At 47.9% G+C, this 18233-nt stretch overlaps 2 protein-coding genes across 3 annotated transcripts in view; one reads left to right on the top strand and one right to left on the bottom strand.

The window, feature by feature from the left end:
- The window catches only part of HSF1 (heat shock transcription factor 1), a 44734-nt gene extending 31379 nt beyond the window's left edge, over window positions 1–13355 (bottom strand). For both annotated transcript variants that reach the window (XM_048482607.1, XM_048482606.1), the window contains exons 1-3: window positions 13296–13355; window positions 2598–2706; window positions 1454–1590 (exon numbers count right to left, since the gene is read on the bottom strand). In XM_048482607.1, the coding sequence (XP_048338564.1) occupies window positions 1454–1590; window positions 2598–2628 (168 nt within the window). In that variant the 5' untranslated portion in view covers window positions 2629–2706; window positions 13296–13355. The remainder of the gene's footprint in view (window positions 1–1453; window positions 1591–2597; window positions 2707–13295) is intronic.
- A 3376-nt stretch (window positions 13356–16731) lies between these two features.
- Window positions 16732–18233, top strand: part of BOP1 (BOP1 ribosomal biogenesis factor) — a 77261-nt gene continuing 75759 nt past the window's right edge. Inside the window, exon 1 of the mRNA XM_048482603.1 lies at window positions 16732–16829. Coding sequence (XP_048338560.1) covers window positions 16794–16829 — 36 coding nt within the window. The 5' untranslated portion in view covers window positions 16732–16793. The remainder of the gene's footprint in view (window positions 16830–18233) is intronic.

The raw sequence follows: 18233 nt of genomic DNA, 5'->3' as shown, positions 1-18233 counted from the left end.
TTTTATAGACTTCAATCATATCCCCCCTCAGACGCCTCCTCTCCAAACGAAAGAGTCCCAAACGCTGCAGCCTCTCCTCATAAGGAAGGTGCTCCAGTCCCTCAATCATCCTCGTTGCCCTTCTCTGCACTTTTTCTATCTCTTCAATATCCTTTTTGAGATGTGGCGACCAGAACTGAACACAGTACTCCAAGTGCGGTCGCACCACTGCTTTATATAAGGGCATGACAATCCTTGCAGTTTTATCCTCAACTCCTTTCCTAATTATCCCCAGCATAGAGTTCATATCATTGCTTCCCACACGCGGCCTGTTCCCAAGTCTTGGAGAGGCCCATCCTCTGCATGCCCGACCCCTACAAGCACGGGGAAAGGCCTGTGGCTGCTCTGCAAAGAGTAGGTCATCTCCGGGTGAAAGGATTAGGCAGCAGGGGGTAGGGAAGACCCTTCTCTGCTGGAGGCCTGGAAGAGCTAGTGCCCGTCAGAAGCGAGAAGACCAACCCTGACAGGACCATGGATCTCGCTCCCCGTGAGGCCTCTTCACGTGCCCTGACACAGACGCGCTCTGGTTGCCCACTCTCCTGGCTTTCTGCAATGATTCAACAGGGCTTTTCTAGGCAGGCAATAAGGCAGCACTGTGCAAAATGATTCACAAGGTTGCCCGGGTAAACTATTGGGTACTCTGTCCTCTGCTACTGCGTATAGTTTGCTCTAAGTTCGATCTTACTGATTCCTTGAAGAATTTAATCTGACATGTCAACACTTGCGTTTTGCTTTAATTCTGTTTTTAGACGTCTGGTTGGTTCTGTAACCTAAACGCTCTTTGTTTATTAAATATCCCATCACACTGACGGCATTATTGACTCACTGCCTTGTAATCCATTGTGAGAAAAATAGGCTACAAATAATGTAAACAAACAAACTATAATGCTCCTTCCAGTCCTCTCCTGGACGCAACACAAGCTCTTTCCCCCACCCTTCAGAACCCCCACCCCTCAGCTGGTGACCTTGCCTCCTTCCCTCTCTGCTCTTGCATTGTGGGTGACACACACCTGTGGGCAACCTCTGCTCCTCCTAATACATCAGCTGGAGCTCACGGATTGCTTCTTGCTCTGCCTCGACTCCTTTCCTGCCTGCACCGGCCTCCTCAGCACCTACATGATGCCCCCCTTCTCCCTTTCAAATCTACTTTTTTCAGTAAAATAGTTGGCATGACTACAACGGAGATAAATCCTGTTCCTTTGCTCCCCTGCCTTCTCCTGCCATTTCCTTTATCTTGCTCTGCTTTTCTGTACAGGCGACTGTCTCCCCCTTTAGCCGCAAGGAAGGCGAAGGCAGAGCCTCCCTCCAGCCCCCAGGCAGGGGATGATGGAAGCAAACCACACCAAGCCCTCCCACAGCCCTTCCCGCGTGAGCGCCTTTGAACTCGAGCCGGCAAATATTCCGGCAGACTCACGTTTGTCACTTTCCGCTTGATGTTCTCCAGGAGATGCTCCTGGCCGCGGATGAAATAGGGATGCTGGAACTCAGTGTCGTCTTTCTCGGGCTTCACCAGACCACCCTGCTCAATGTGGATCACCTTTCGGAAGCCATCTGAAAGAAGAGGAACACCTCAGCGCCCAAAGTGTCTGCCTGTGTGGGGGGCCCGGACTGAAAAGCCAGCCTGCACTTCACAGGACATACGAGCCTCCTCCCCGGCTTACATCGCTTCTTCCTTCGGAGACAATTTAACACTTGTTTCAGCCACTGCTTTCCCAGAGTTGAAAGCAGCTGACTGCTCTCCCGGTTGAGGGGGGATACAAATGTGGGTCTCCGCAAGTCCCCACCACAACCCACACAAACCGGCTGCTCAGCTGCTGAAGGACAAGAGGCCAACGAGAAGCCCGACAAACACACTGCCTTGTCTCAGCTGGCATTCCGGCTACAACTGACAGGAACATTGTGCCGGGACCGGATCACTCCGGTCTTACACCATCTACACTGGCTGCCCTGCTCCGGAGTTCCGGAGCCAAATGCTTCAAAGTTACTGGTTTTTTTGACCTTTAAGGCTGATTGTTAAGCGGACATTGGGCCTGCATATCCTGAGGGACCGCATCTCTCCCATATTGCCCAGCTAAGGGCCCTCCCGGGCTCCTTGGAGGGAGCATCTGCTGGAAATCCCTGAGCCCAAAACAGATCAGGCTGGCCTCTACAATGTAGCCAGGGCTTTCCACAACCCTGGCCTACCTGGTGGAACAGGCTCCCTAAGGAGACCAGGGCCCTGCGGGACCTTCAAAGTTTCCGCAGGGCCTGTAAAACGGACCTGTTCCGCCAGGCTTTTGGCCAGCCGGGATAGCCATGTCATCCAGGCCCCCTGTGGATGGGGTTGGGGGGAGGGAACTGTCGCCAACTGATTGTTTTAAATTACAGATGGAACTACTGTTTTATACTTTAATGTATGTTTTAATTATGATGTACACTGCCCTGAGCCTACTGGGGAGGGTGGTCTAAAATATAATAAATAAATAAATAAACAAACAAGCCACCCCAGGGCTGCCCTATGCCCATCCCCCGGGGACTTCTGAGGGGGACAAGCCGCCCCAGGCAGAGGGTCTACTTACACATGTTGAGCTGCCGGACAAAGCTGGCCATGTTGTTATGCTTGAAGTACTTGGGAAGCACCTCCTTGGCAAACTGGCCCTGGTCGAAGACATGGAAGCTGCTCCCGCTCTGCAACAACAGCACGGGCACCAGTGAGCAAGACCCGGGCACAGGCCGCCTCCCCCACTGCCACAGGGCTGGGCATCCCAGGACCAGAGCCAGGTGCTTGGACTGCGCCTTAGCCCAGCTGGTGACTCACACTGGAGCCACTGGAGACGAAGCACATCATTCGGCTCAAAAGACCCAGCTGGAGGGATGTGGACACGCACAGGTGCCCAGGGTCACACCCTTGCAGACTTTTGTGCCCCTCTGACAGGCACCCCAAAAGGAACCACTGTCCCCCTGTCCCCACTGTTGTTGCTGTGTGGGGCCATATGAAAGTTTCTACCTACACATAAGAACATAAGAACATAAGAACAAGCCAGCTGGATCAGACCAAAGTCCATCTAGTCCAGCTCTCTGCTACTCGCAGTGGCCCACCAGGTGCCTTTGGGAGCTCACATGTAGGATGTGAACGCAATGGACTTCTGCAGCTGTTGCTCCCGATCACCTGGTCTGTTAAGGCATTTGCAATCTCAGATCAAGGAGGATCAAGATTGGTAGCCATAAATCGACTTCTCCTCCATAAATCTGTCCAAGCCCCTTTTAAAGCTATCCAGGTTAGTGGCCATCACCACCTCCTGTGGCAGCATATTTGGGGCAGTGGCACCTCCAGTGGCAGCATATTCTTACACAGTTGTCAAATGACAAGTTCAACAACCCGTTTTCCCAACCCATCTCCCCCACATTCTTGGATGACACTGCATATGATAGCAGAATGGAACAAAGCAGCCTTTACTCAAATCCGGACTGTTTCTCCAGGTGCTGAAGTGCCCAACTGCAATGTCACAACAATGTGCTGTTTCTTTCAAGGATGTCTTCAACCTCTGCTGTGAGCATGGAGACGGGGGAGGGGGGGGGAGCACATGACCCCCAGGACAAGCCAGGCTTATCCTTCCTAGGAAGGAGCCAGGATTCATTTGCAATGGCTGAACAGCAGTTTCACACCCTGTCAGCCTTTTGGGAGGCCTTTAACTATTTTAACCATATGGCTTAGATCAGGGGTGTCCAACTCTGCTGCCCCAGATGTTCATGGACTACAATTCCCATCAGCCAATTGGCCATGCTGGCAGGGACTGAAGGAAATCATAGTCAATGTATTGTCGAAGGTTTTCACGGCCGGAATCACTGGGGTGCTGTGGGGTTTCCGGGCTGTATGGCCGTGTTCTAGCAGCATTCTCGCCTGACGTTTCGCCTGCATCTGTGGCTGGCATCTTCAGAGGATCTGAATTCACCATTCAGATCCTCTGAAGATGCCAGCCACAAATGCAGGCGAAACGTCAGGAGAGAATGCTGCTAGAACACAGCCATACAGCCCGGAAACCACACAGCACCCCAGAAATCATAGTCCATGAACATCTGGGGTGGCAGAGTTGGGCACCCCTGGTTTAGAGTAAGGCAGTTTATTTATAAATAATCTATCCACCTCCAGTCATCCCCAGCCCCTTCAAAACTTTCCCTAACAAAAACTAGGTTTGCCTGAGGACCAGAAATTGTCCAACAGGAGTCAAATTTCAGCCCTTCGGCATGAAAAAAAAATAGGCAGCCGTTTTCCTGAGCAAAATGTCATTACTCTTCTGGCTCACAGGGCAGGAATTTTTATTGTCGAAATATAAACGGTGTCTACAGGAGAGAAAGAGAAAGGCAGAAGTTTCAATTTGGCCGAGCAATACAAGAGTAGTGGACTTTTTTTTTTAAACACACACCACCTGAATTATTTTCATGGCAAGAAACAGCTTTGCCGTTGAGTCACCTTCCTGTCAAGACAGTAATTCCATCTGCCAGGAGAACAAACACAGCTGATATCAATCCTAGGTGGGAACCAAACCAGACCCAATTGCTACACAAAAATGAAGTCTGCAAGTTCAAAAGAGACCCCCTGACATTTGGAACCACCCTTGAGCAGAAAAGGCAGGAGCAGAGCTCACCGCCCACCCACGACTGGCTTCTGGTTAGCCCTGCGCCTCTGAAACGCTGCAGCAACAGACGCAGACGTCAGACAGGACCCGGAAAGAACCCAAGACCCCCTAGCCCCTGCCAGCCCTTGCCAGGTGGCCTCAAGCAACAGCAACAGGCTTAGCCACACCAAAAGCTGGACTTGCAAGGGTCGGCGCTCCACTGCCTCCAAAAAAATAAAGCATCCACTTGAGCTGTATGCCAACAGAAGTTTAAACCCTGCAACACCGACCCCCACCAAAAGCCCACACCAAGACAAGTTTGCATCGGAAAGGGACTGGGTCTTAGATTTGGGGCAATCAGGCAGCAGAATTCTGGTAGGGCCCAATCCAAGAGGGCAAACCTAGAAGCCGAGTTTTCGATTTCTTCGGATTTAAGGGCAGCCTTGCTGTACAGATGGGTACCTGCAGCCAGCTCCATCAGCCATACACACAGCACTGGGCTAGAGTCTCAAATGGTCATGCTCACAGTCCAGTCTATGCTCCTTAGCAAGAACTCATATGCACCTTTTGGACATACTTGCCTCCTGCATCCTGTGTGTGTGTGTGGTGTGTGTGTGTGTGAAGTGCCCTCAAGTTGCAACTGACATAAGGTATCCCAGGAGAATTTTCAAGGCAGGAGACTAACAGAGGTGGTTTTGCCCTTGCCTTCCTTTGCGCTGCGATCCTGGACTTCCTTGGTGGTCTCCCATCGAGGTTCTGACCAGGGCCCACCCTGCTTAGCTTCTGAGCTCTGACCAGGTCAGGACTCAAAACAAGGCCAACCGCTATTTCAACAGCAACAGCCACCCAGGTCAGGACTCAAAACAAGGCCAACCGCTATTTCAACAGCAAGAAAATAACAGAGCTCAATGGATGAAGATCAAACTGAGCGGCCTTTAATGGCCACTTGGCTGGGACTCAGCAAACAGGGGCCACAAAATTGATGAAGGAAGAGTGGACAAAAGATACAGACAAATGTATAAAATAATGATAAGAGCGGTACATGCAGTAATAGCGCTGGGCTGGAAAGATCACAAAAAATGGACAATCCAGAAATGGTTAGAATATATTTGGGCACATGTGCAACTAAACATTTTCGAAATAACGTCAAGGAATAAACTGTGGCAAGATAAACAGAGAGAAATTCTGAAGATATGGACAATGTTTGTGGATTGGATGAGAGAAGCCGGAGTCAATGAAGAAATATGAAATTGATCGGGTTCAGAACCAGGCTCCTTAGCCGGTTTGGCACACTTGAAGCAAACGTGCTATGAAAATATGTTTGCGTTGTAATGCTGAGGGAGGCTTTTTTGTCTCTGGACTGTGGGACGGGAGGGATGCCAACCCCCCCCCCCCTGCAGGAACTGGTAGTCAGGAGGGGGTGGCATGATGTGATGGGTGACATAGGATATAATGGAGGCCACATTGCTGGTTATACATAGTTCTGGAAACAGGAGCCTAAATGCTTATTCCTGATGCTGTATCATAATAAAGAAATCAACTAAATACAGAGTATTGTTATTGAACAGTCTTGAGGAAAGACATACAAGTGCCCACGAGCTGACCGACCACACACCTACCCCCTCCATACTGGAACTTTACACTTAATGAACTATTGACTTACCACAGACATAGTATTGCCCTAATCATTTACAGAAAGGGATGCCTCAAGTTTGCACTTTCTTGTACCTTTCTGCTTCTCACTCTGTTCTCTCCGTGAGACCGAGTATGGTTAGCGCTAAGCTTGCATCATGCTCAAGGCAAGCCACAGATTGCTTAAAACCAGTTTGAAGAGAGCTAACTTTAAGGAAAAAGTAACACTATAGTTAGCATCCAGTTCTGGAAGAACAGCATAGTCTCCAAGAAGCAAGGCTTCAGTGTGCCTAGTTTTGGACAAATCCATCACTTTAAAAAATACATTCAAGAGCAAAGTGACCAGATGAGACTGACTTTGTACCAATAAGATTCATGAAATACTTGAATATTTGGTGATTAATGCAACAGAATCTGTGGAAAAGAAGATGCTGAAAAAGCCCTTGACAGTATAGCTTGGCCTTTCATTGAAAGTGCTTGGAAAATTTAACTGTGGCTCCAGATTCCTGAATTGGATAGAGTATTTATACAAAACAGTTTGCAAAGATAAAAAGACTTCAGATTCTATCCCTCTTTCTGCTAGTGAGCTGACAGGAAAAGAAGGCACCAACAAACAGAGAAGAAAGAGACTGGTTTCCTGCTGTTTATGTCAGGAAGGGATTCAGGGCATCAAAGGGGCTCTGCATTCTGTCATGTTAATGGACCCTTACTCTACTTTCGGTTTCCCACCTTTTGCTTGATTTGCAACATGTAGTGAATTAGGAGGACCCAAGTGCAGGCGTCTGACCTTATCTCTGTATACCAGCCTTGAGAAAGTAACGGCTGTCACATTCCTGTCTTGTTTGCCTTTGAAATGAGGGGAAAAGAGGGAAGGTGGGGAGAACTCAGGGACAAAAGGTTTGTACCCAATGTCAGTTCTTTAGAACTGGCTTCTTCTGAGGCCAAGTCAATGTCTGTCAATAACGGCTGCTGATTGGAAATCCAGAGTCCTATATGTGTCTACAGATTGAAGACAGTATAACAGCTTAACATTTGTAACTCCTGGGCGACTAAGGAAGAAGTGATATCTAGTGGGCAAAAATAGTAACTGCACGTCTACCACTTTTCAGACTCTTAAGTCAAAAATGGACTCTATTAAGGACAATGTCAATGAGCATATTCCCACAGTGATGTTTGAACACATCCATGATATTAAAGAAATGAAACTTTTTCCAAGAAAGTTGTACAACTGGAACAAAACATGGAGAAAACAACGGAGGAAATTAAAACTGTTAAAACAAAACGGAGGACACTAGATATATGATAACAGTGGCCAGGCTTATATTTGCAGTTAAATGGAAAGCAGAAGTCTGTCCATGCCCGGAGGACTGGGAAAGTAAACTATCTGAATAAGCATTAATGACAAAATTAACCATGTGAATAAAAGACCATCAAAGAATTTCAAGACAAATGGAAAGTATCCTTCTTATATTACTCTGAAAAAATGAGCAGAGAAAGAGCTTGTTCAAATGATATATGAATTACTAATCCTTATGTTGTATTGTATTGAAAATGTGTAAAAAGGAAAAACATTTAAATATATTATGGATGCATTATGATAATATGTGAACTCAATTTTTTAATATTTGGGAAGTATTTTTCAAAATTTATGTTTGGGTTTATAATAGTAATCACCGTTGCAAATTTTAAAAATCTATTCTCTCTCATCACAATGTATCTTATAATATTGTCTCACATTATCATGTTTATCAACTATTGTATATAGTATCTTATGATTTATCAGAATTATTATGATAATCACCATTTATTGCTCATTATTATAGCACTATTTACTGCTTATAATTGTTGCTGTCACTGTTTATTATGTTTAAAACTTTTTTCTTTTCCTGTTCTGTCCATATTTGCAACAAAATAAAATCTTAATTTAAAGAGTTGCAGCCAACTATGGAGACCGCTTAGGGATTTCAAGGCAAGAGATGGACAGAGGTGGTTTTGCCACTGCCTGCCACTGTATTGAGACCCTGGACTTTCTGGTAGGTCTCCCATAAAAATATTAACCAGGGCTGACCCCGCTTAGGTCCTGAGATCTGATGACAGCAGGCAACCCTGGGCCAGCCAGGTCAGGGCAAATAATATATTAAGTGAAATATGGGAAGCAGGGTGCATGGCAACACAGGTACAGAGTGCTAGAGGTGCAGATCCATCTACCAGGATATATTTTCAGATTTGCTGGTGGAAGAGGGCGCACTCTGGTTTAGTTTGTATAACACCCTGGGCAGTGAGGGGAAACAGCAGCATTGTGAAGCAGAGACTTCAGACGGCTGTGGGGTTTTTTTTTTTACTTTCTGGGGTTCCAAAGGAATGGGGACTTCCAAATCTGTTCCTTCATAATAACCATGTAACCACAGCTGCATCCATATGATATTTCAGGACTATCCATAGCATGGAGCTTGCAGCTTACCCATCCTCTAGTCTCGTGGTGGCGAACCTTTGGCACTCCAGATGTTATGGACTACAATTCCCATCAGCCCCTTCCAGCATGGCCAATGGGAATTGTAGTCCATAACATCTGGAGTGCCAAAGGTTCACCATACTGCTCTAGTGCTTTGCAGTAAGCTGTTTCAAGGAAGGGACCGGATGTCAGCAACAAGCCTCACTGGGTAATGGCCTTGTCCATTTCCTGAAACATTGGGGACCATTGCTCAATAGAGGCATAGATGGCATGTTAAGGATCCTCATGTGGCTCCTGACCCACAAAGCACAGCACTGACCTATCAGTTTCTGTTAAGGAACAGACTCACAAGCCTGCCTTGTTCCTCCAGGTTGGTCATGGGTAGGTCAGAACCACTAAGGCTACCCCAGCTGTTCTGTTCCCAGGGAAGCCTTGCCCTTACTCCTGCAGACAGCATCTCTTCTGCTGGACAACGGCTCTGCCATTAGCAGGAAGAGTTCTTGCTTGCTCTTTCATTTCTGCCAAGAAGGCTCCTGGACCTGGGCCCTGGGAGTCCTCTTTGAGTAAATGCAAAGGCAGAGTGAGGCACGCTTCCATTCAAGTACTAATCTGTTCAAAGGGAAATAAACCTAATTACTCATCATTACATCTGAGGAAGATTGATTCTCTAATTGTGCCACAGCATATTACCTAGTAATATTACAGTAAAGTTGAAGTTAACTTCAAACCCCCCAGCATATTAAAAGTGGGAATAAGAGAACAAAGTGCTCCTCCACTTCCCAAGCCACAAGGATGCTTTCCCAAAATAAGCCGTTTTAAAAACCAGCAAAACCAGACCCAGCCCTCCACCCAAGAATCCTCTCCTCTCCAGTGTTTCAATTAACTGGGACAACCCTCTGTTCCTGGACAGGCTCCCTGCTGTAGAACGACAACAGAGAGAAGGAAGGAGGAGGGACTGTAGACGGTAGCCATGAAGCTCCCAACATAGAGCACCTAAGTTCTGAGCCTTGCTAATAGCTGACTGCCCCCATCCCTGCTAGTCAGTCATATTTAGAGCCATGAAGTGGGAAAGACTACAGGGACAGAAGAAAAACTCTTCTTCTGGAAAGCCATCCCAATGGGGGGTGGAGGGGGGGAGAGAAAAAGGCCCCAGGCTCCAGGGAGAGTGTCCTTCCTTTTTGCACACAAGAGCCATGACAGACTAAGCTGCTACCAAGGGACTCGCATCTTTTCCCAAGAAACAGGGGACCACGCAGAGGAGACCCATGGTCATGAACTCAAACTTACTGCAACTTTAAATAAAATTTGTCTGTCCTAAAAATTCAACTTCACTTAGCAATGCCTAAGTGTAGGGACAGAATGAAGTGTTTTCACTCTTTTCTTTCTTCCCTTGCTAGGCTTTCATTGCTTGAAGGCAACATGCGTGTTGGTTCTTTTGTTTCTTAAACTTTCTTATCTTCCAAACGCTCCAAGTCTGGGAAACCACTACCCCCACCACCTGCTCTGGCTGCTGTCCTTGGTGCACAAGAGCCGCAAAGTGAAGGGCTGGGACAGATGACTCCCAGAAGAGCTGGTAGAAGGGCGGCAGGAAGCACAGCAACTATGCAAACTCCTTTAATCAGCGACACATCTACACAGGGCCAGACACACAAGTCCCTCTGACAGGAGATACTCCTAAAAGTATCAAGGAGCACCTTTGACTTCCAGAGGCCCAATGCAAAGGAACAGGGAAGGGCTTGTGAGCCTTCTCCTCCACATACTGCATAACTGCATGTACAATAAAAAAACTGTTGAATTTAAGGAGTTCATTTCCAACCAGTCCCTGTTTCTGGTCTGATCACTTCTTTGGGGAAACAGGAGAGGGTAGACATTGAAGTCTAGCAGAAAGAAAGTATGAAGGTAAGCGGAGGCTGAAGAAACACAGAAATCTAGGCACGTTAAAAGTATTTTGGATTCAAAGAAACTCATCAGCCTTGCATTGCTGACATTTGTAATGTTCCCTTTTACAAGATTAGATTGAGGTACTCATCCAGGTTCCTGCACTCAGATCCACACAGCAAAAATGAACATGCTCAAAACAACATTTGCAAGAAGAGAAAGGGTCAAGAGCAACTTGCTTCAGAAGAAGGGAGCTCATACAGTTCACTCTTCTGGCTGACAGAACTAATTCCATCCCATGGGACTAAAACAACTCACAAATATCAGGGGGCAAGAAGACCATTGTTATGCAAAAATAACTGTACCACAATAAGCATGACTACATCACTCTACTGGACAGAGAAACATGGCTTGTATCAGTCAAGAATAGAAACATGCCCTTTTCAACCATACATTCTTACCATCCCAAATCCCTGGGGGTCATGTGACATTTGCTGGAAAAAGGATTTCCAGGGATAGCTTGGATCTGACACTGAGATCAGACACCCTGGCACCGCCTTATCTAGAAAGGACTGAATTGTGTGATGACGGCCACACGCATAGATGCCCAGGGCTATACCTATGGGAAACAGCACTCTGGGAAAGCACTGAAAACCCCTCTCCTTCTCCCTCACCTGTAACCTGGCTGGGTCCAGCGCTGAACTGTGTGCACTGCCTTGTCCAGGTGGACTCTGGAAGTACAGCCCACAGTTCAACACTGGACCCAGCCAGGTCGAGTTCACAGTTTAAAGCTGGCCCTAGCCAGGCTGAGCCCAGCATTAAACTGAGCTCTGCCCGGCCTGGGCCAGTTTCATACTGCTGGCTCTGTCTCCAAAGTTTGTGCGATTGTAGAGCCAGAGCTTTGGAGGCTTCCAGGAAAAAAACCCCAAAGGTTACGAAAGACAGAGGCGATGAGAGGAAACTAAGGAATCTTTTGTCCTGTACACTTTTGTCTCAGATGGACGGAGCTTATGTCTGGAAACACCCGGCACTACAGGTGACTAGAGTAACATCTGTTGGAGCAGCAGTGGCGTAGGAGGTTAAGAGCTCGTGTATCTAATCTGGAGGAACCGGGTTTGATTCCCAGCTCTGCCGCCTGAGCTGTGGAGGCTTATCTGGGGAATTCAGATTAGCCTGTGAACTCCCACACACGCCAGCTGGGTGATCTGGGGCTAGTCACAGCTTCTCGGAGCTCTCTCAGCCCCACCTACCTCCCAGGGTGTTTGTTGTGAGGGGGGAGGGGCAAGGAGATTGTAAGCCCCTTTGAGTCTCCTGCAGGAGAGAAAGGGGGGATATATATCCAAACTCTTCTTCTTCTTCACCTGACTTTTGTCACCCGGGAGCACCAAAAGAACAGTGTTTCAAGCTCGGCCTGCAGGATTTATAGCCACATGAAACTGGTGTGGAGCAGCCAGGCAGTGTCCAGAAAAGAGGAGAAAGGGTCAGGCTGTGATGGAGCGGGACAGACAGTCAAGACACACAATAAGAGAGATCAGGGTGGCTCTGACGAGCACTACAGAAGAAGGCAACAAAAGAGAGAAGGGGTGAAACTCTGGCCTATACAGATTGTAGAAGGGGAGGTTCACTTGACTCTTGCAAGAAACCCAACAAGGAGTCATGTGGCACTTCAAAGACCAGCTTGCATAACTTCCATGGATAAAACTCACTTGTGTCAGACAGAAAGGTCAGTGGTGCACAGAGGTTTACACAGATATGACAAAAAGACTGTCACTTTCAGGGTGTTACGGGCCAGCTGATTTCCAGGCACCGATCCCTACTGAAATAAGACCAATGAATAAAATTCTGCAGCAAAATTCAAGCCACAAGCACATTCATCTCTGCAACGCGACCAGATTTTGCTGTTTCAGCAGCAGTGACTAGCCGGGTTGCTTCTCCCGGCTGCTTACAGGCCTTGGAGCTCAGCCTGGATGTTCACCTTATGTAAGAATGAGCCTGTTGAGCCAGCCCAGCCCCCTCCTCTGCCACCATCTTGCATAGTGGCCCCCCAGCGGCCCCCCAACCAGGGCACGGAGGCCAGAGCCTTCCCTTATCACCAGGTTTCAGAGGTTTGCTGCCGCCAAACACGGAGGTTCCCTTGAGATGCCATGGCTAGCCTAGAGCTGTGGTGGCGAACCTTTGGCACTCCAGATGTCATGGACTACAATTCCCATCAGCCCCTGCCACCATGGCCAATTGGCCATGCTGGCAGGGGCTGATGGGAATTCAGTCCATCTGGACATAACTGAGTGCTATTTGCTACCAAGGGAGGGACCTCTCCGTGGTGGTCCCTGCCGTTGCCACTAAATCTCCTGGCAGACCCCACCACTAGATCCCTAACAGAGTGAAGCTTGCATTTCCTCCCTCCAGCACCTACCAAAGGCGACAGAGAGGGCGTCTGGAGCTTATTGACAGGCTTGTGAGGAGGAAGCCTCCCCCCCCGCCTTCCTTTCCAGCAAAGAGCATGTGCAGAAACTCTTCAGGAAAGACGCCCCTCCCACCCCTGCTGCCCTCCCCCAGTCGCTAGGGCCCCTTTGAGGTGGGAGCTCCGCAGTCTTGCAAGCGAGTTCTCCGGGATGGGCTCGGCTCCTCCCTGCTGGGGATCAGCCCTGGCAGGTCCAGGGAAAGGGGAGGGGCTTACAGGTGGGGCGGGGCCTCCCCACCAGGCTCCAGCAGATGATAGACGAGGTCCGTGTCGGGGTCTTCCACCAGGGTCCCACAGCTTGGTGATAAGGCGGGGATGTTGCTGCCTCCCAGGACCTCAAGCTGACGGTATTCTCTGGCTTATGGCGCGCGCGGCTAGGCCTCCGAAACCAGCTCCAGGCCGGCCTCCACGACCCTCGCCACCCGCGCCGCTGCTGCCTCTCTACTCTGCCAGGCCCTGCGGCTGAACCTCCCTGACGCCTCTGCAGGCTAGTGGTGGAGCTGGTCCTGAGCGCGGCCACTTCCTGCATGCACTTCCGGCCCCTCAGCGCAGCCTGGTATGTGGCTGCTGCCATCTTGTGACGCTCCTGACAGCAAAGGTCGCGCAAGGCAGTGGGGGTCCAGCCTGCGCGCTAACCCGGCTGAGACTTTATTATTCCCACCAGTGGGGGGGGCTTCACTGTAACGCGTGCGCAGTGTCTCTCGGACATGATGCATGCAGTGGCTGATTTCTCGCAAAAGAAGTCAGGGGACACTAAGATCAGTTTAATTTTTCTTATTAGTGGAGAAAGCGCCTTCTGCTCACTTCTACCTGCCCCTCTCCCTTCCCTTCCTCTCCTTCCTTCCTTCTCCTTCCTTCCTTCCTTCCTTTATATCTTCCATCCGGTTATTGAGTGAGTTTATTTCCACCCAGGACTAGTTTTGCATTTTGCCTTCTTGGACTAGTAGATAGTTATAATTTATTAGAATTTGTTGGAACGTTTTTAAAAAAACTGTAAGCGATTTTATGTTTATGTGTGTAATAAGCCAGCCCTGAGCATGAAAAGGGGAGGAGCAGCCTATTAAATCTAATAACCTTGTTGTTGTTATTATTTAATTTTGTTTAATAGCTGCCAGTTTTTTAGCTGGTTATTGGCCTTTTGTTACAATGCGAGACTCACCCAGAGGCCTAGGAGATTGTAATGTATTGGCATAGCATTCACGTGGATCCCAGCAGGATTGCCTTCTGATAGATGTTGATTTTGTCAATTTGAAGATAGCTTCTGCAAGTGCAATTCTAGTATTTTAATTAATTATAATTTAATTAATACCCTATCAATTAAACTAATAATAATAAATAATAGAATTATTGTTAAAATTGCATTAATTTTTGTTTCTAATTATCTCAGTTGCTAGTTCCCTTTATCTGGTTGTTGGCGCTTTCATTACAATTCCAAGCCTCACCTAGAGACCTAGGACGCTGTCATATTTTGGCATAATATTCCATGTGGATGCGTAATAGCCAGAGGGATATGATAATACTCATGTTGTTTTTTTTTTTTTTTAATAGCCTTTGATAGACATATAGTGTTATCTAGAATTTTAGAGCTGTGTGCTAGGTTTTTCTTCCTGCTGTAAAATGTATTATTCCCTGAAACCATTGTCTAAGCTCACAAGCTTACTGGAACAAAATATTAGATTATGCTAAAGGTGAACCCAGAGAAACAGGGATGCAAACGAGTTAATGAATCAGGAACAAACCCCCTTTGCATTTTAACATAAGCTCCCAAGTAATCGGCCACAGACCACTCCAGAAAAAAAGCCCACAGCCGAATTTATTAGAATTTATGTTAAGTAATTTCCTCCTAGTTTGGGAAAAATCACTAAAGAATAACTTAATAACATAGCCATACTAAAAGTCTCTCCCAAAATTGTAAGTTTAAGGAATAACCCATTAACAGCCAAATACAGGGCAGAACATCAAGGTGAATATGCATAAGAGCCAGCAGGCAAATATATGTGTTATCACAAGGACAACTATCCAGAGGTGTTTCCTGACCAAAGATAAAACCTGGATGTCTCGGAAGAAGAAGCTTGATGGCCCTGTATTTGTTATTGTATACTCCTATCCATGAATAAACTCCAAGTACTACTGTATAAGAACTTGGTGTTTTCTGTGTTTCAGTGTGTATTGTGCCTGCTTGAAAGCCAGTAAAGCACCCGAAGCCATTAAGCACCTAATTTCACTCTCTAACGAGACAAAACTCTCTGCAAGCTGCAGTAAAAACTTTATTTTATTTTTCTATTTATATGTTGTGGTTTCCAATTTTATTGTAACAATTGCAGTAGGGCTGCCTTCTGAATCTGATAGATGTTGGGGATTTTTTTGTCGATTTGAAAATGTTTTTTAAGTGTTTGCCCAAGTACTTTGGGACAGTGTCCAGGATGCAGAGCTACCACCAGACCACTATCAGTTGGCTTGTGCCAGAAGGTGCCGAGATCTCGATTTTCAAATTGTGGTATTTACAAACCCTCTTATGGTTCCTTTTTCAAGCGACCTTGGTTGTCACCAGCCATTGCCAGGTCGATGGTCACTTTCTTGTTCCTTGGATCAATGGTGGTGGTGGTGGTGGTGGTGGTGGTGAGGTGGTGAGGTGGTGATGATTGTATTTTTTACCTCTGATCTCTCATCATTGTTCTAGTTCTTTACGTAGTGAGTGATACTTGAAATATGGTGACATTGTGGCTGGGCTACTTTCACATGATGTATGTTGGTCTTCCTTCAAAACCAGTTTGGAAACTCCAGTTGGTGCAGAGAGTGCTGTGATTTATGTACATGCACCTTCTCTGTGGTGGCCCCCACTTTATGGAATGGGCTCCTGAAGAGATCAGGAAGACTCTCACATTTTGACCTTCCACAGACAATGCAAAACCGGAATTCATTCAAGAAGGGCTTTTCTGTGTAGAGTGGGACAATAAGCTTTCAGGGGTACAAAAAATTCATTCAAGCCAAATTGGTTGGACAAATGAGTGGAGTCTGTTCTATACCACCAAGGTGCATAGTTTGCAATAAGTTGGATCCCACCATATGCATAATCCCGTGTTGCAGTAATACGCTTATGCTTGGGTTCTACTTTCCGATTTTGGACTTGCTAGTAGATTTGGCCACTTATTGCATTGTTTACTGAATATCCCATCCTGTGAACAGTGTTATCTCACTCTGTAGTCAGCCTTGAGTCTCAGTGAGGAAAGAGGACTATAAATAACATAAATTATATTTTAATTTTTTTAATTTAATAACATAAATAAAATGTTGAGATTCACATTAAACTCCTCTCTGCCTCCGCTGCTCTAGCCCCAATGGACAATTTTAAAGGAACAACACAACGCTCAGCCAAGACACGCTACGGCGCATGCGTAGCGGAAACAGCTGGGAAAGCCGACCGACGGCGCATGCGCAATGCCTTGCTTCGGTCTGGCGTGCGCTGAAACGCAACCTGCAGCGTGGGGATCGACCTCCTGACCTCCCACCTAGGTTTCAAGCGACAGAAGCCTTTATCGATAGAATTCTTTTAAAAAATGGGAAATAAAGAGAGATGTCTCTTGACACGCAGAAAAAATAAATATCAAGTTTTTTTTAAAGCGTGGTAACTTGGAGTAGGCGGAGCAAAGAGAGACCTGACCTTTGCGCGCATGCGCAGTAGAAGGCTGCTGCTGAGGCGAGAGCACGCGGCAGGCGAGTGCGGGCTGGAGGGAAGATGAAGCCCGGAGGCGGCGACGAAGGCGGCAGTGAGGTGAGAGTCGGGGACGGCCGGGGGGGGGGGGGGTTTAGCACGAACCTTGGAGGGGGGGGGAGAGAGAGACACCCGGGAGGATCGCGCACGCGCAGTGGAGGCGCCTGTGGTTGCCCACCGTGGGATGCCACCCAGCTGCCTGGCACGCTCAGCCCCTCAGCACGTGTGAAGCTGCCCGCCTGGCACAAAGCTGGACGCTCAGGTCCTCCATCTCCAACGTGGTTTTGCAAGCAGGACATGATTCTCCCCGCCTCCGTCTTATCCTCACAACAGCCTTTGAAGGTAGGTGCGGCGGGAAGAACGAACGGCCGCCTCCAGCAAAGCATCCCACGTTCAGCGGGGCTTCTCTAGTTATGGATCTGTCGGAGCCTGACGCGGCGCTGCAGGAGGGCCATTGGCCTGAACTTTGTTTCAAGAAAAGATCTCAGGCCCAGGGGGCCTCCTTCTCCTCCTCTTTCGGGTTATCTTCCCAGCAGCCCCGTGAAGAAGGTTGGGCTGAGAGTGAATGGACCGAGGACTTCCAGTCACAATGGGGGTTAGATGTATTGTCGAAGGCTTTCACGGCCGGAATCACTGGGGTCCTGTGTGGTTTCCGAGCTGTGTGTGGAAAGAGAGTTCTAGCAGCATTCTCTCCTGATGTGTTTCCTCGCTTCTCTGCATCTGTGGCTGGCATCGTCCCTCTGGAAGATGCAGTATAAAACATCAGAGAGAATATTTCAGCCTGAAACCACAGAAACCCAATGGGATTAGAACTCAGGTCAGCTTCCAGATCCTCTGCCTGACAGCGTGGAGCCACTGCCCTCCACTGGACACTCCCCCCTTGGTTCTGCCTTTCCAATCACCTTGCCCGGCAGTGGCTTTCCCAGCTGTAGCTGCCTGAGGCCCCTTCAGGTTGAGTTGCTCCCTTCCACTGAGCCGCATGACCCCTCAGTGACCTGGTGGCAGTGTTGGAAGCAGCCTTTTCCCGCCAGAGAATCCAGCCAGGGGAAGCTTCTAATGTTGTGCCACATGGACTTGGTACAAGACGCCTGCGTTTATTCAGCGGCAAAAGCAACACCTCTTATGCTTCTAACTGGGCTCGCTGCAGCTTTAGCTTTTCATGCAGTTCCAGCCATTTTAGACTTTTATACCTCTATCTCTAGGGTCTGGCGGTAAAATACAACATGTCTGCTCAGATATAGTACAATATAGGGATAAAGCCCAAACCTTTAAAAGCAGTGATAAAACAATGAAAAACTAACTCTAATAAATATGTGGCAAATTACCTAGTAAAATAAGGAGTGGCGCCCAGCACTCTGTTTTCAAAGTCCCTCTCCCAAAAGGGGAGGGATGGCGCAGTCCCGCTGGGATGACAGGACGGTCCAGATGTTAGGGGGCTGTAAGGAAGGGTGGGCACTATCAGCG

The sequence above is a fragment of the Sphaerodactylus townsendi genome, unplaced genomic scaffold (assembly GCF_021028975.2).
Source record: "Sphaerodactylus townsendi isolate TG3544 unplaced genomic scaffold, MPM_Stown_v2.3 scaffold_19, whole genome shotgun sequence".
NCBI classification, from domain to species: Eukaryota; Metazoa; Chordata; class Lepidosauria; order Squamata; family Sphaerodactylidae; genus Sphaerodactylus; species Sphaerodactylus townsendi.
This window is presented reverse-complemented; position numbering and strand designations above follow the sequence as displayed.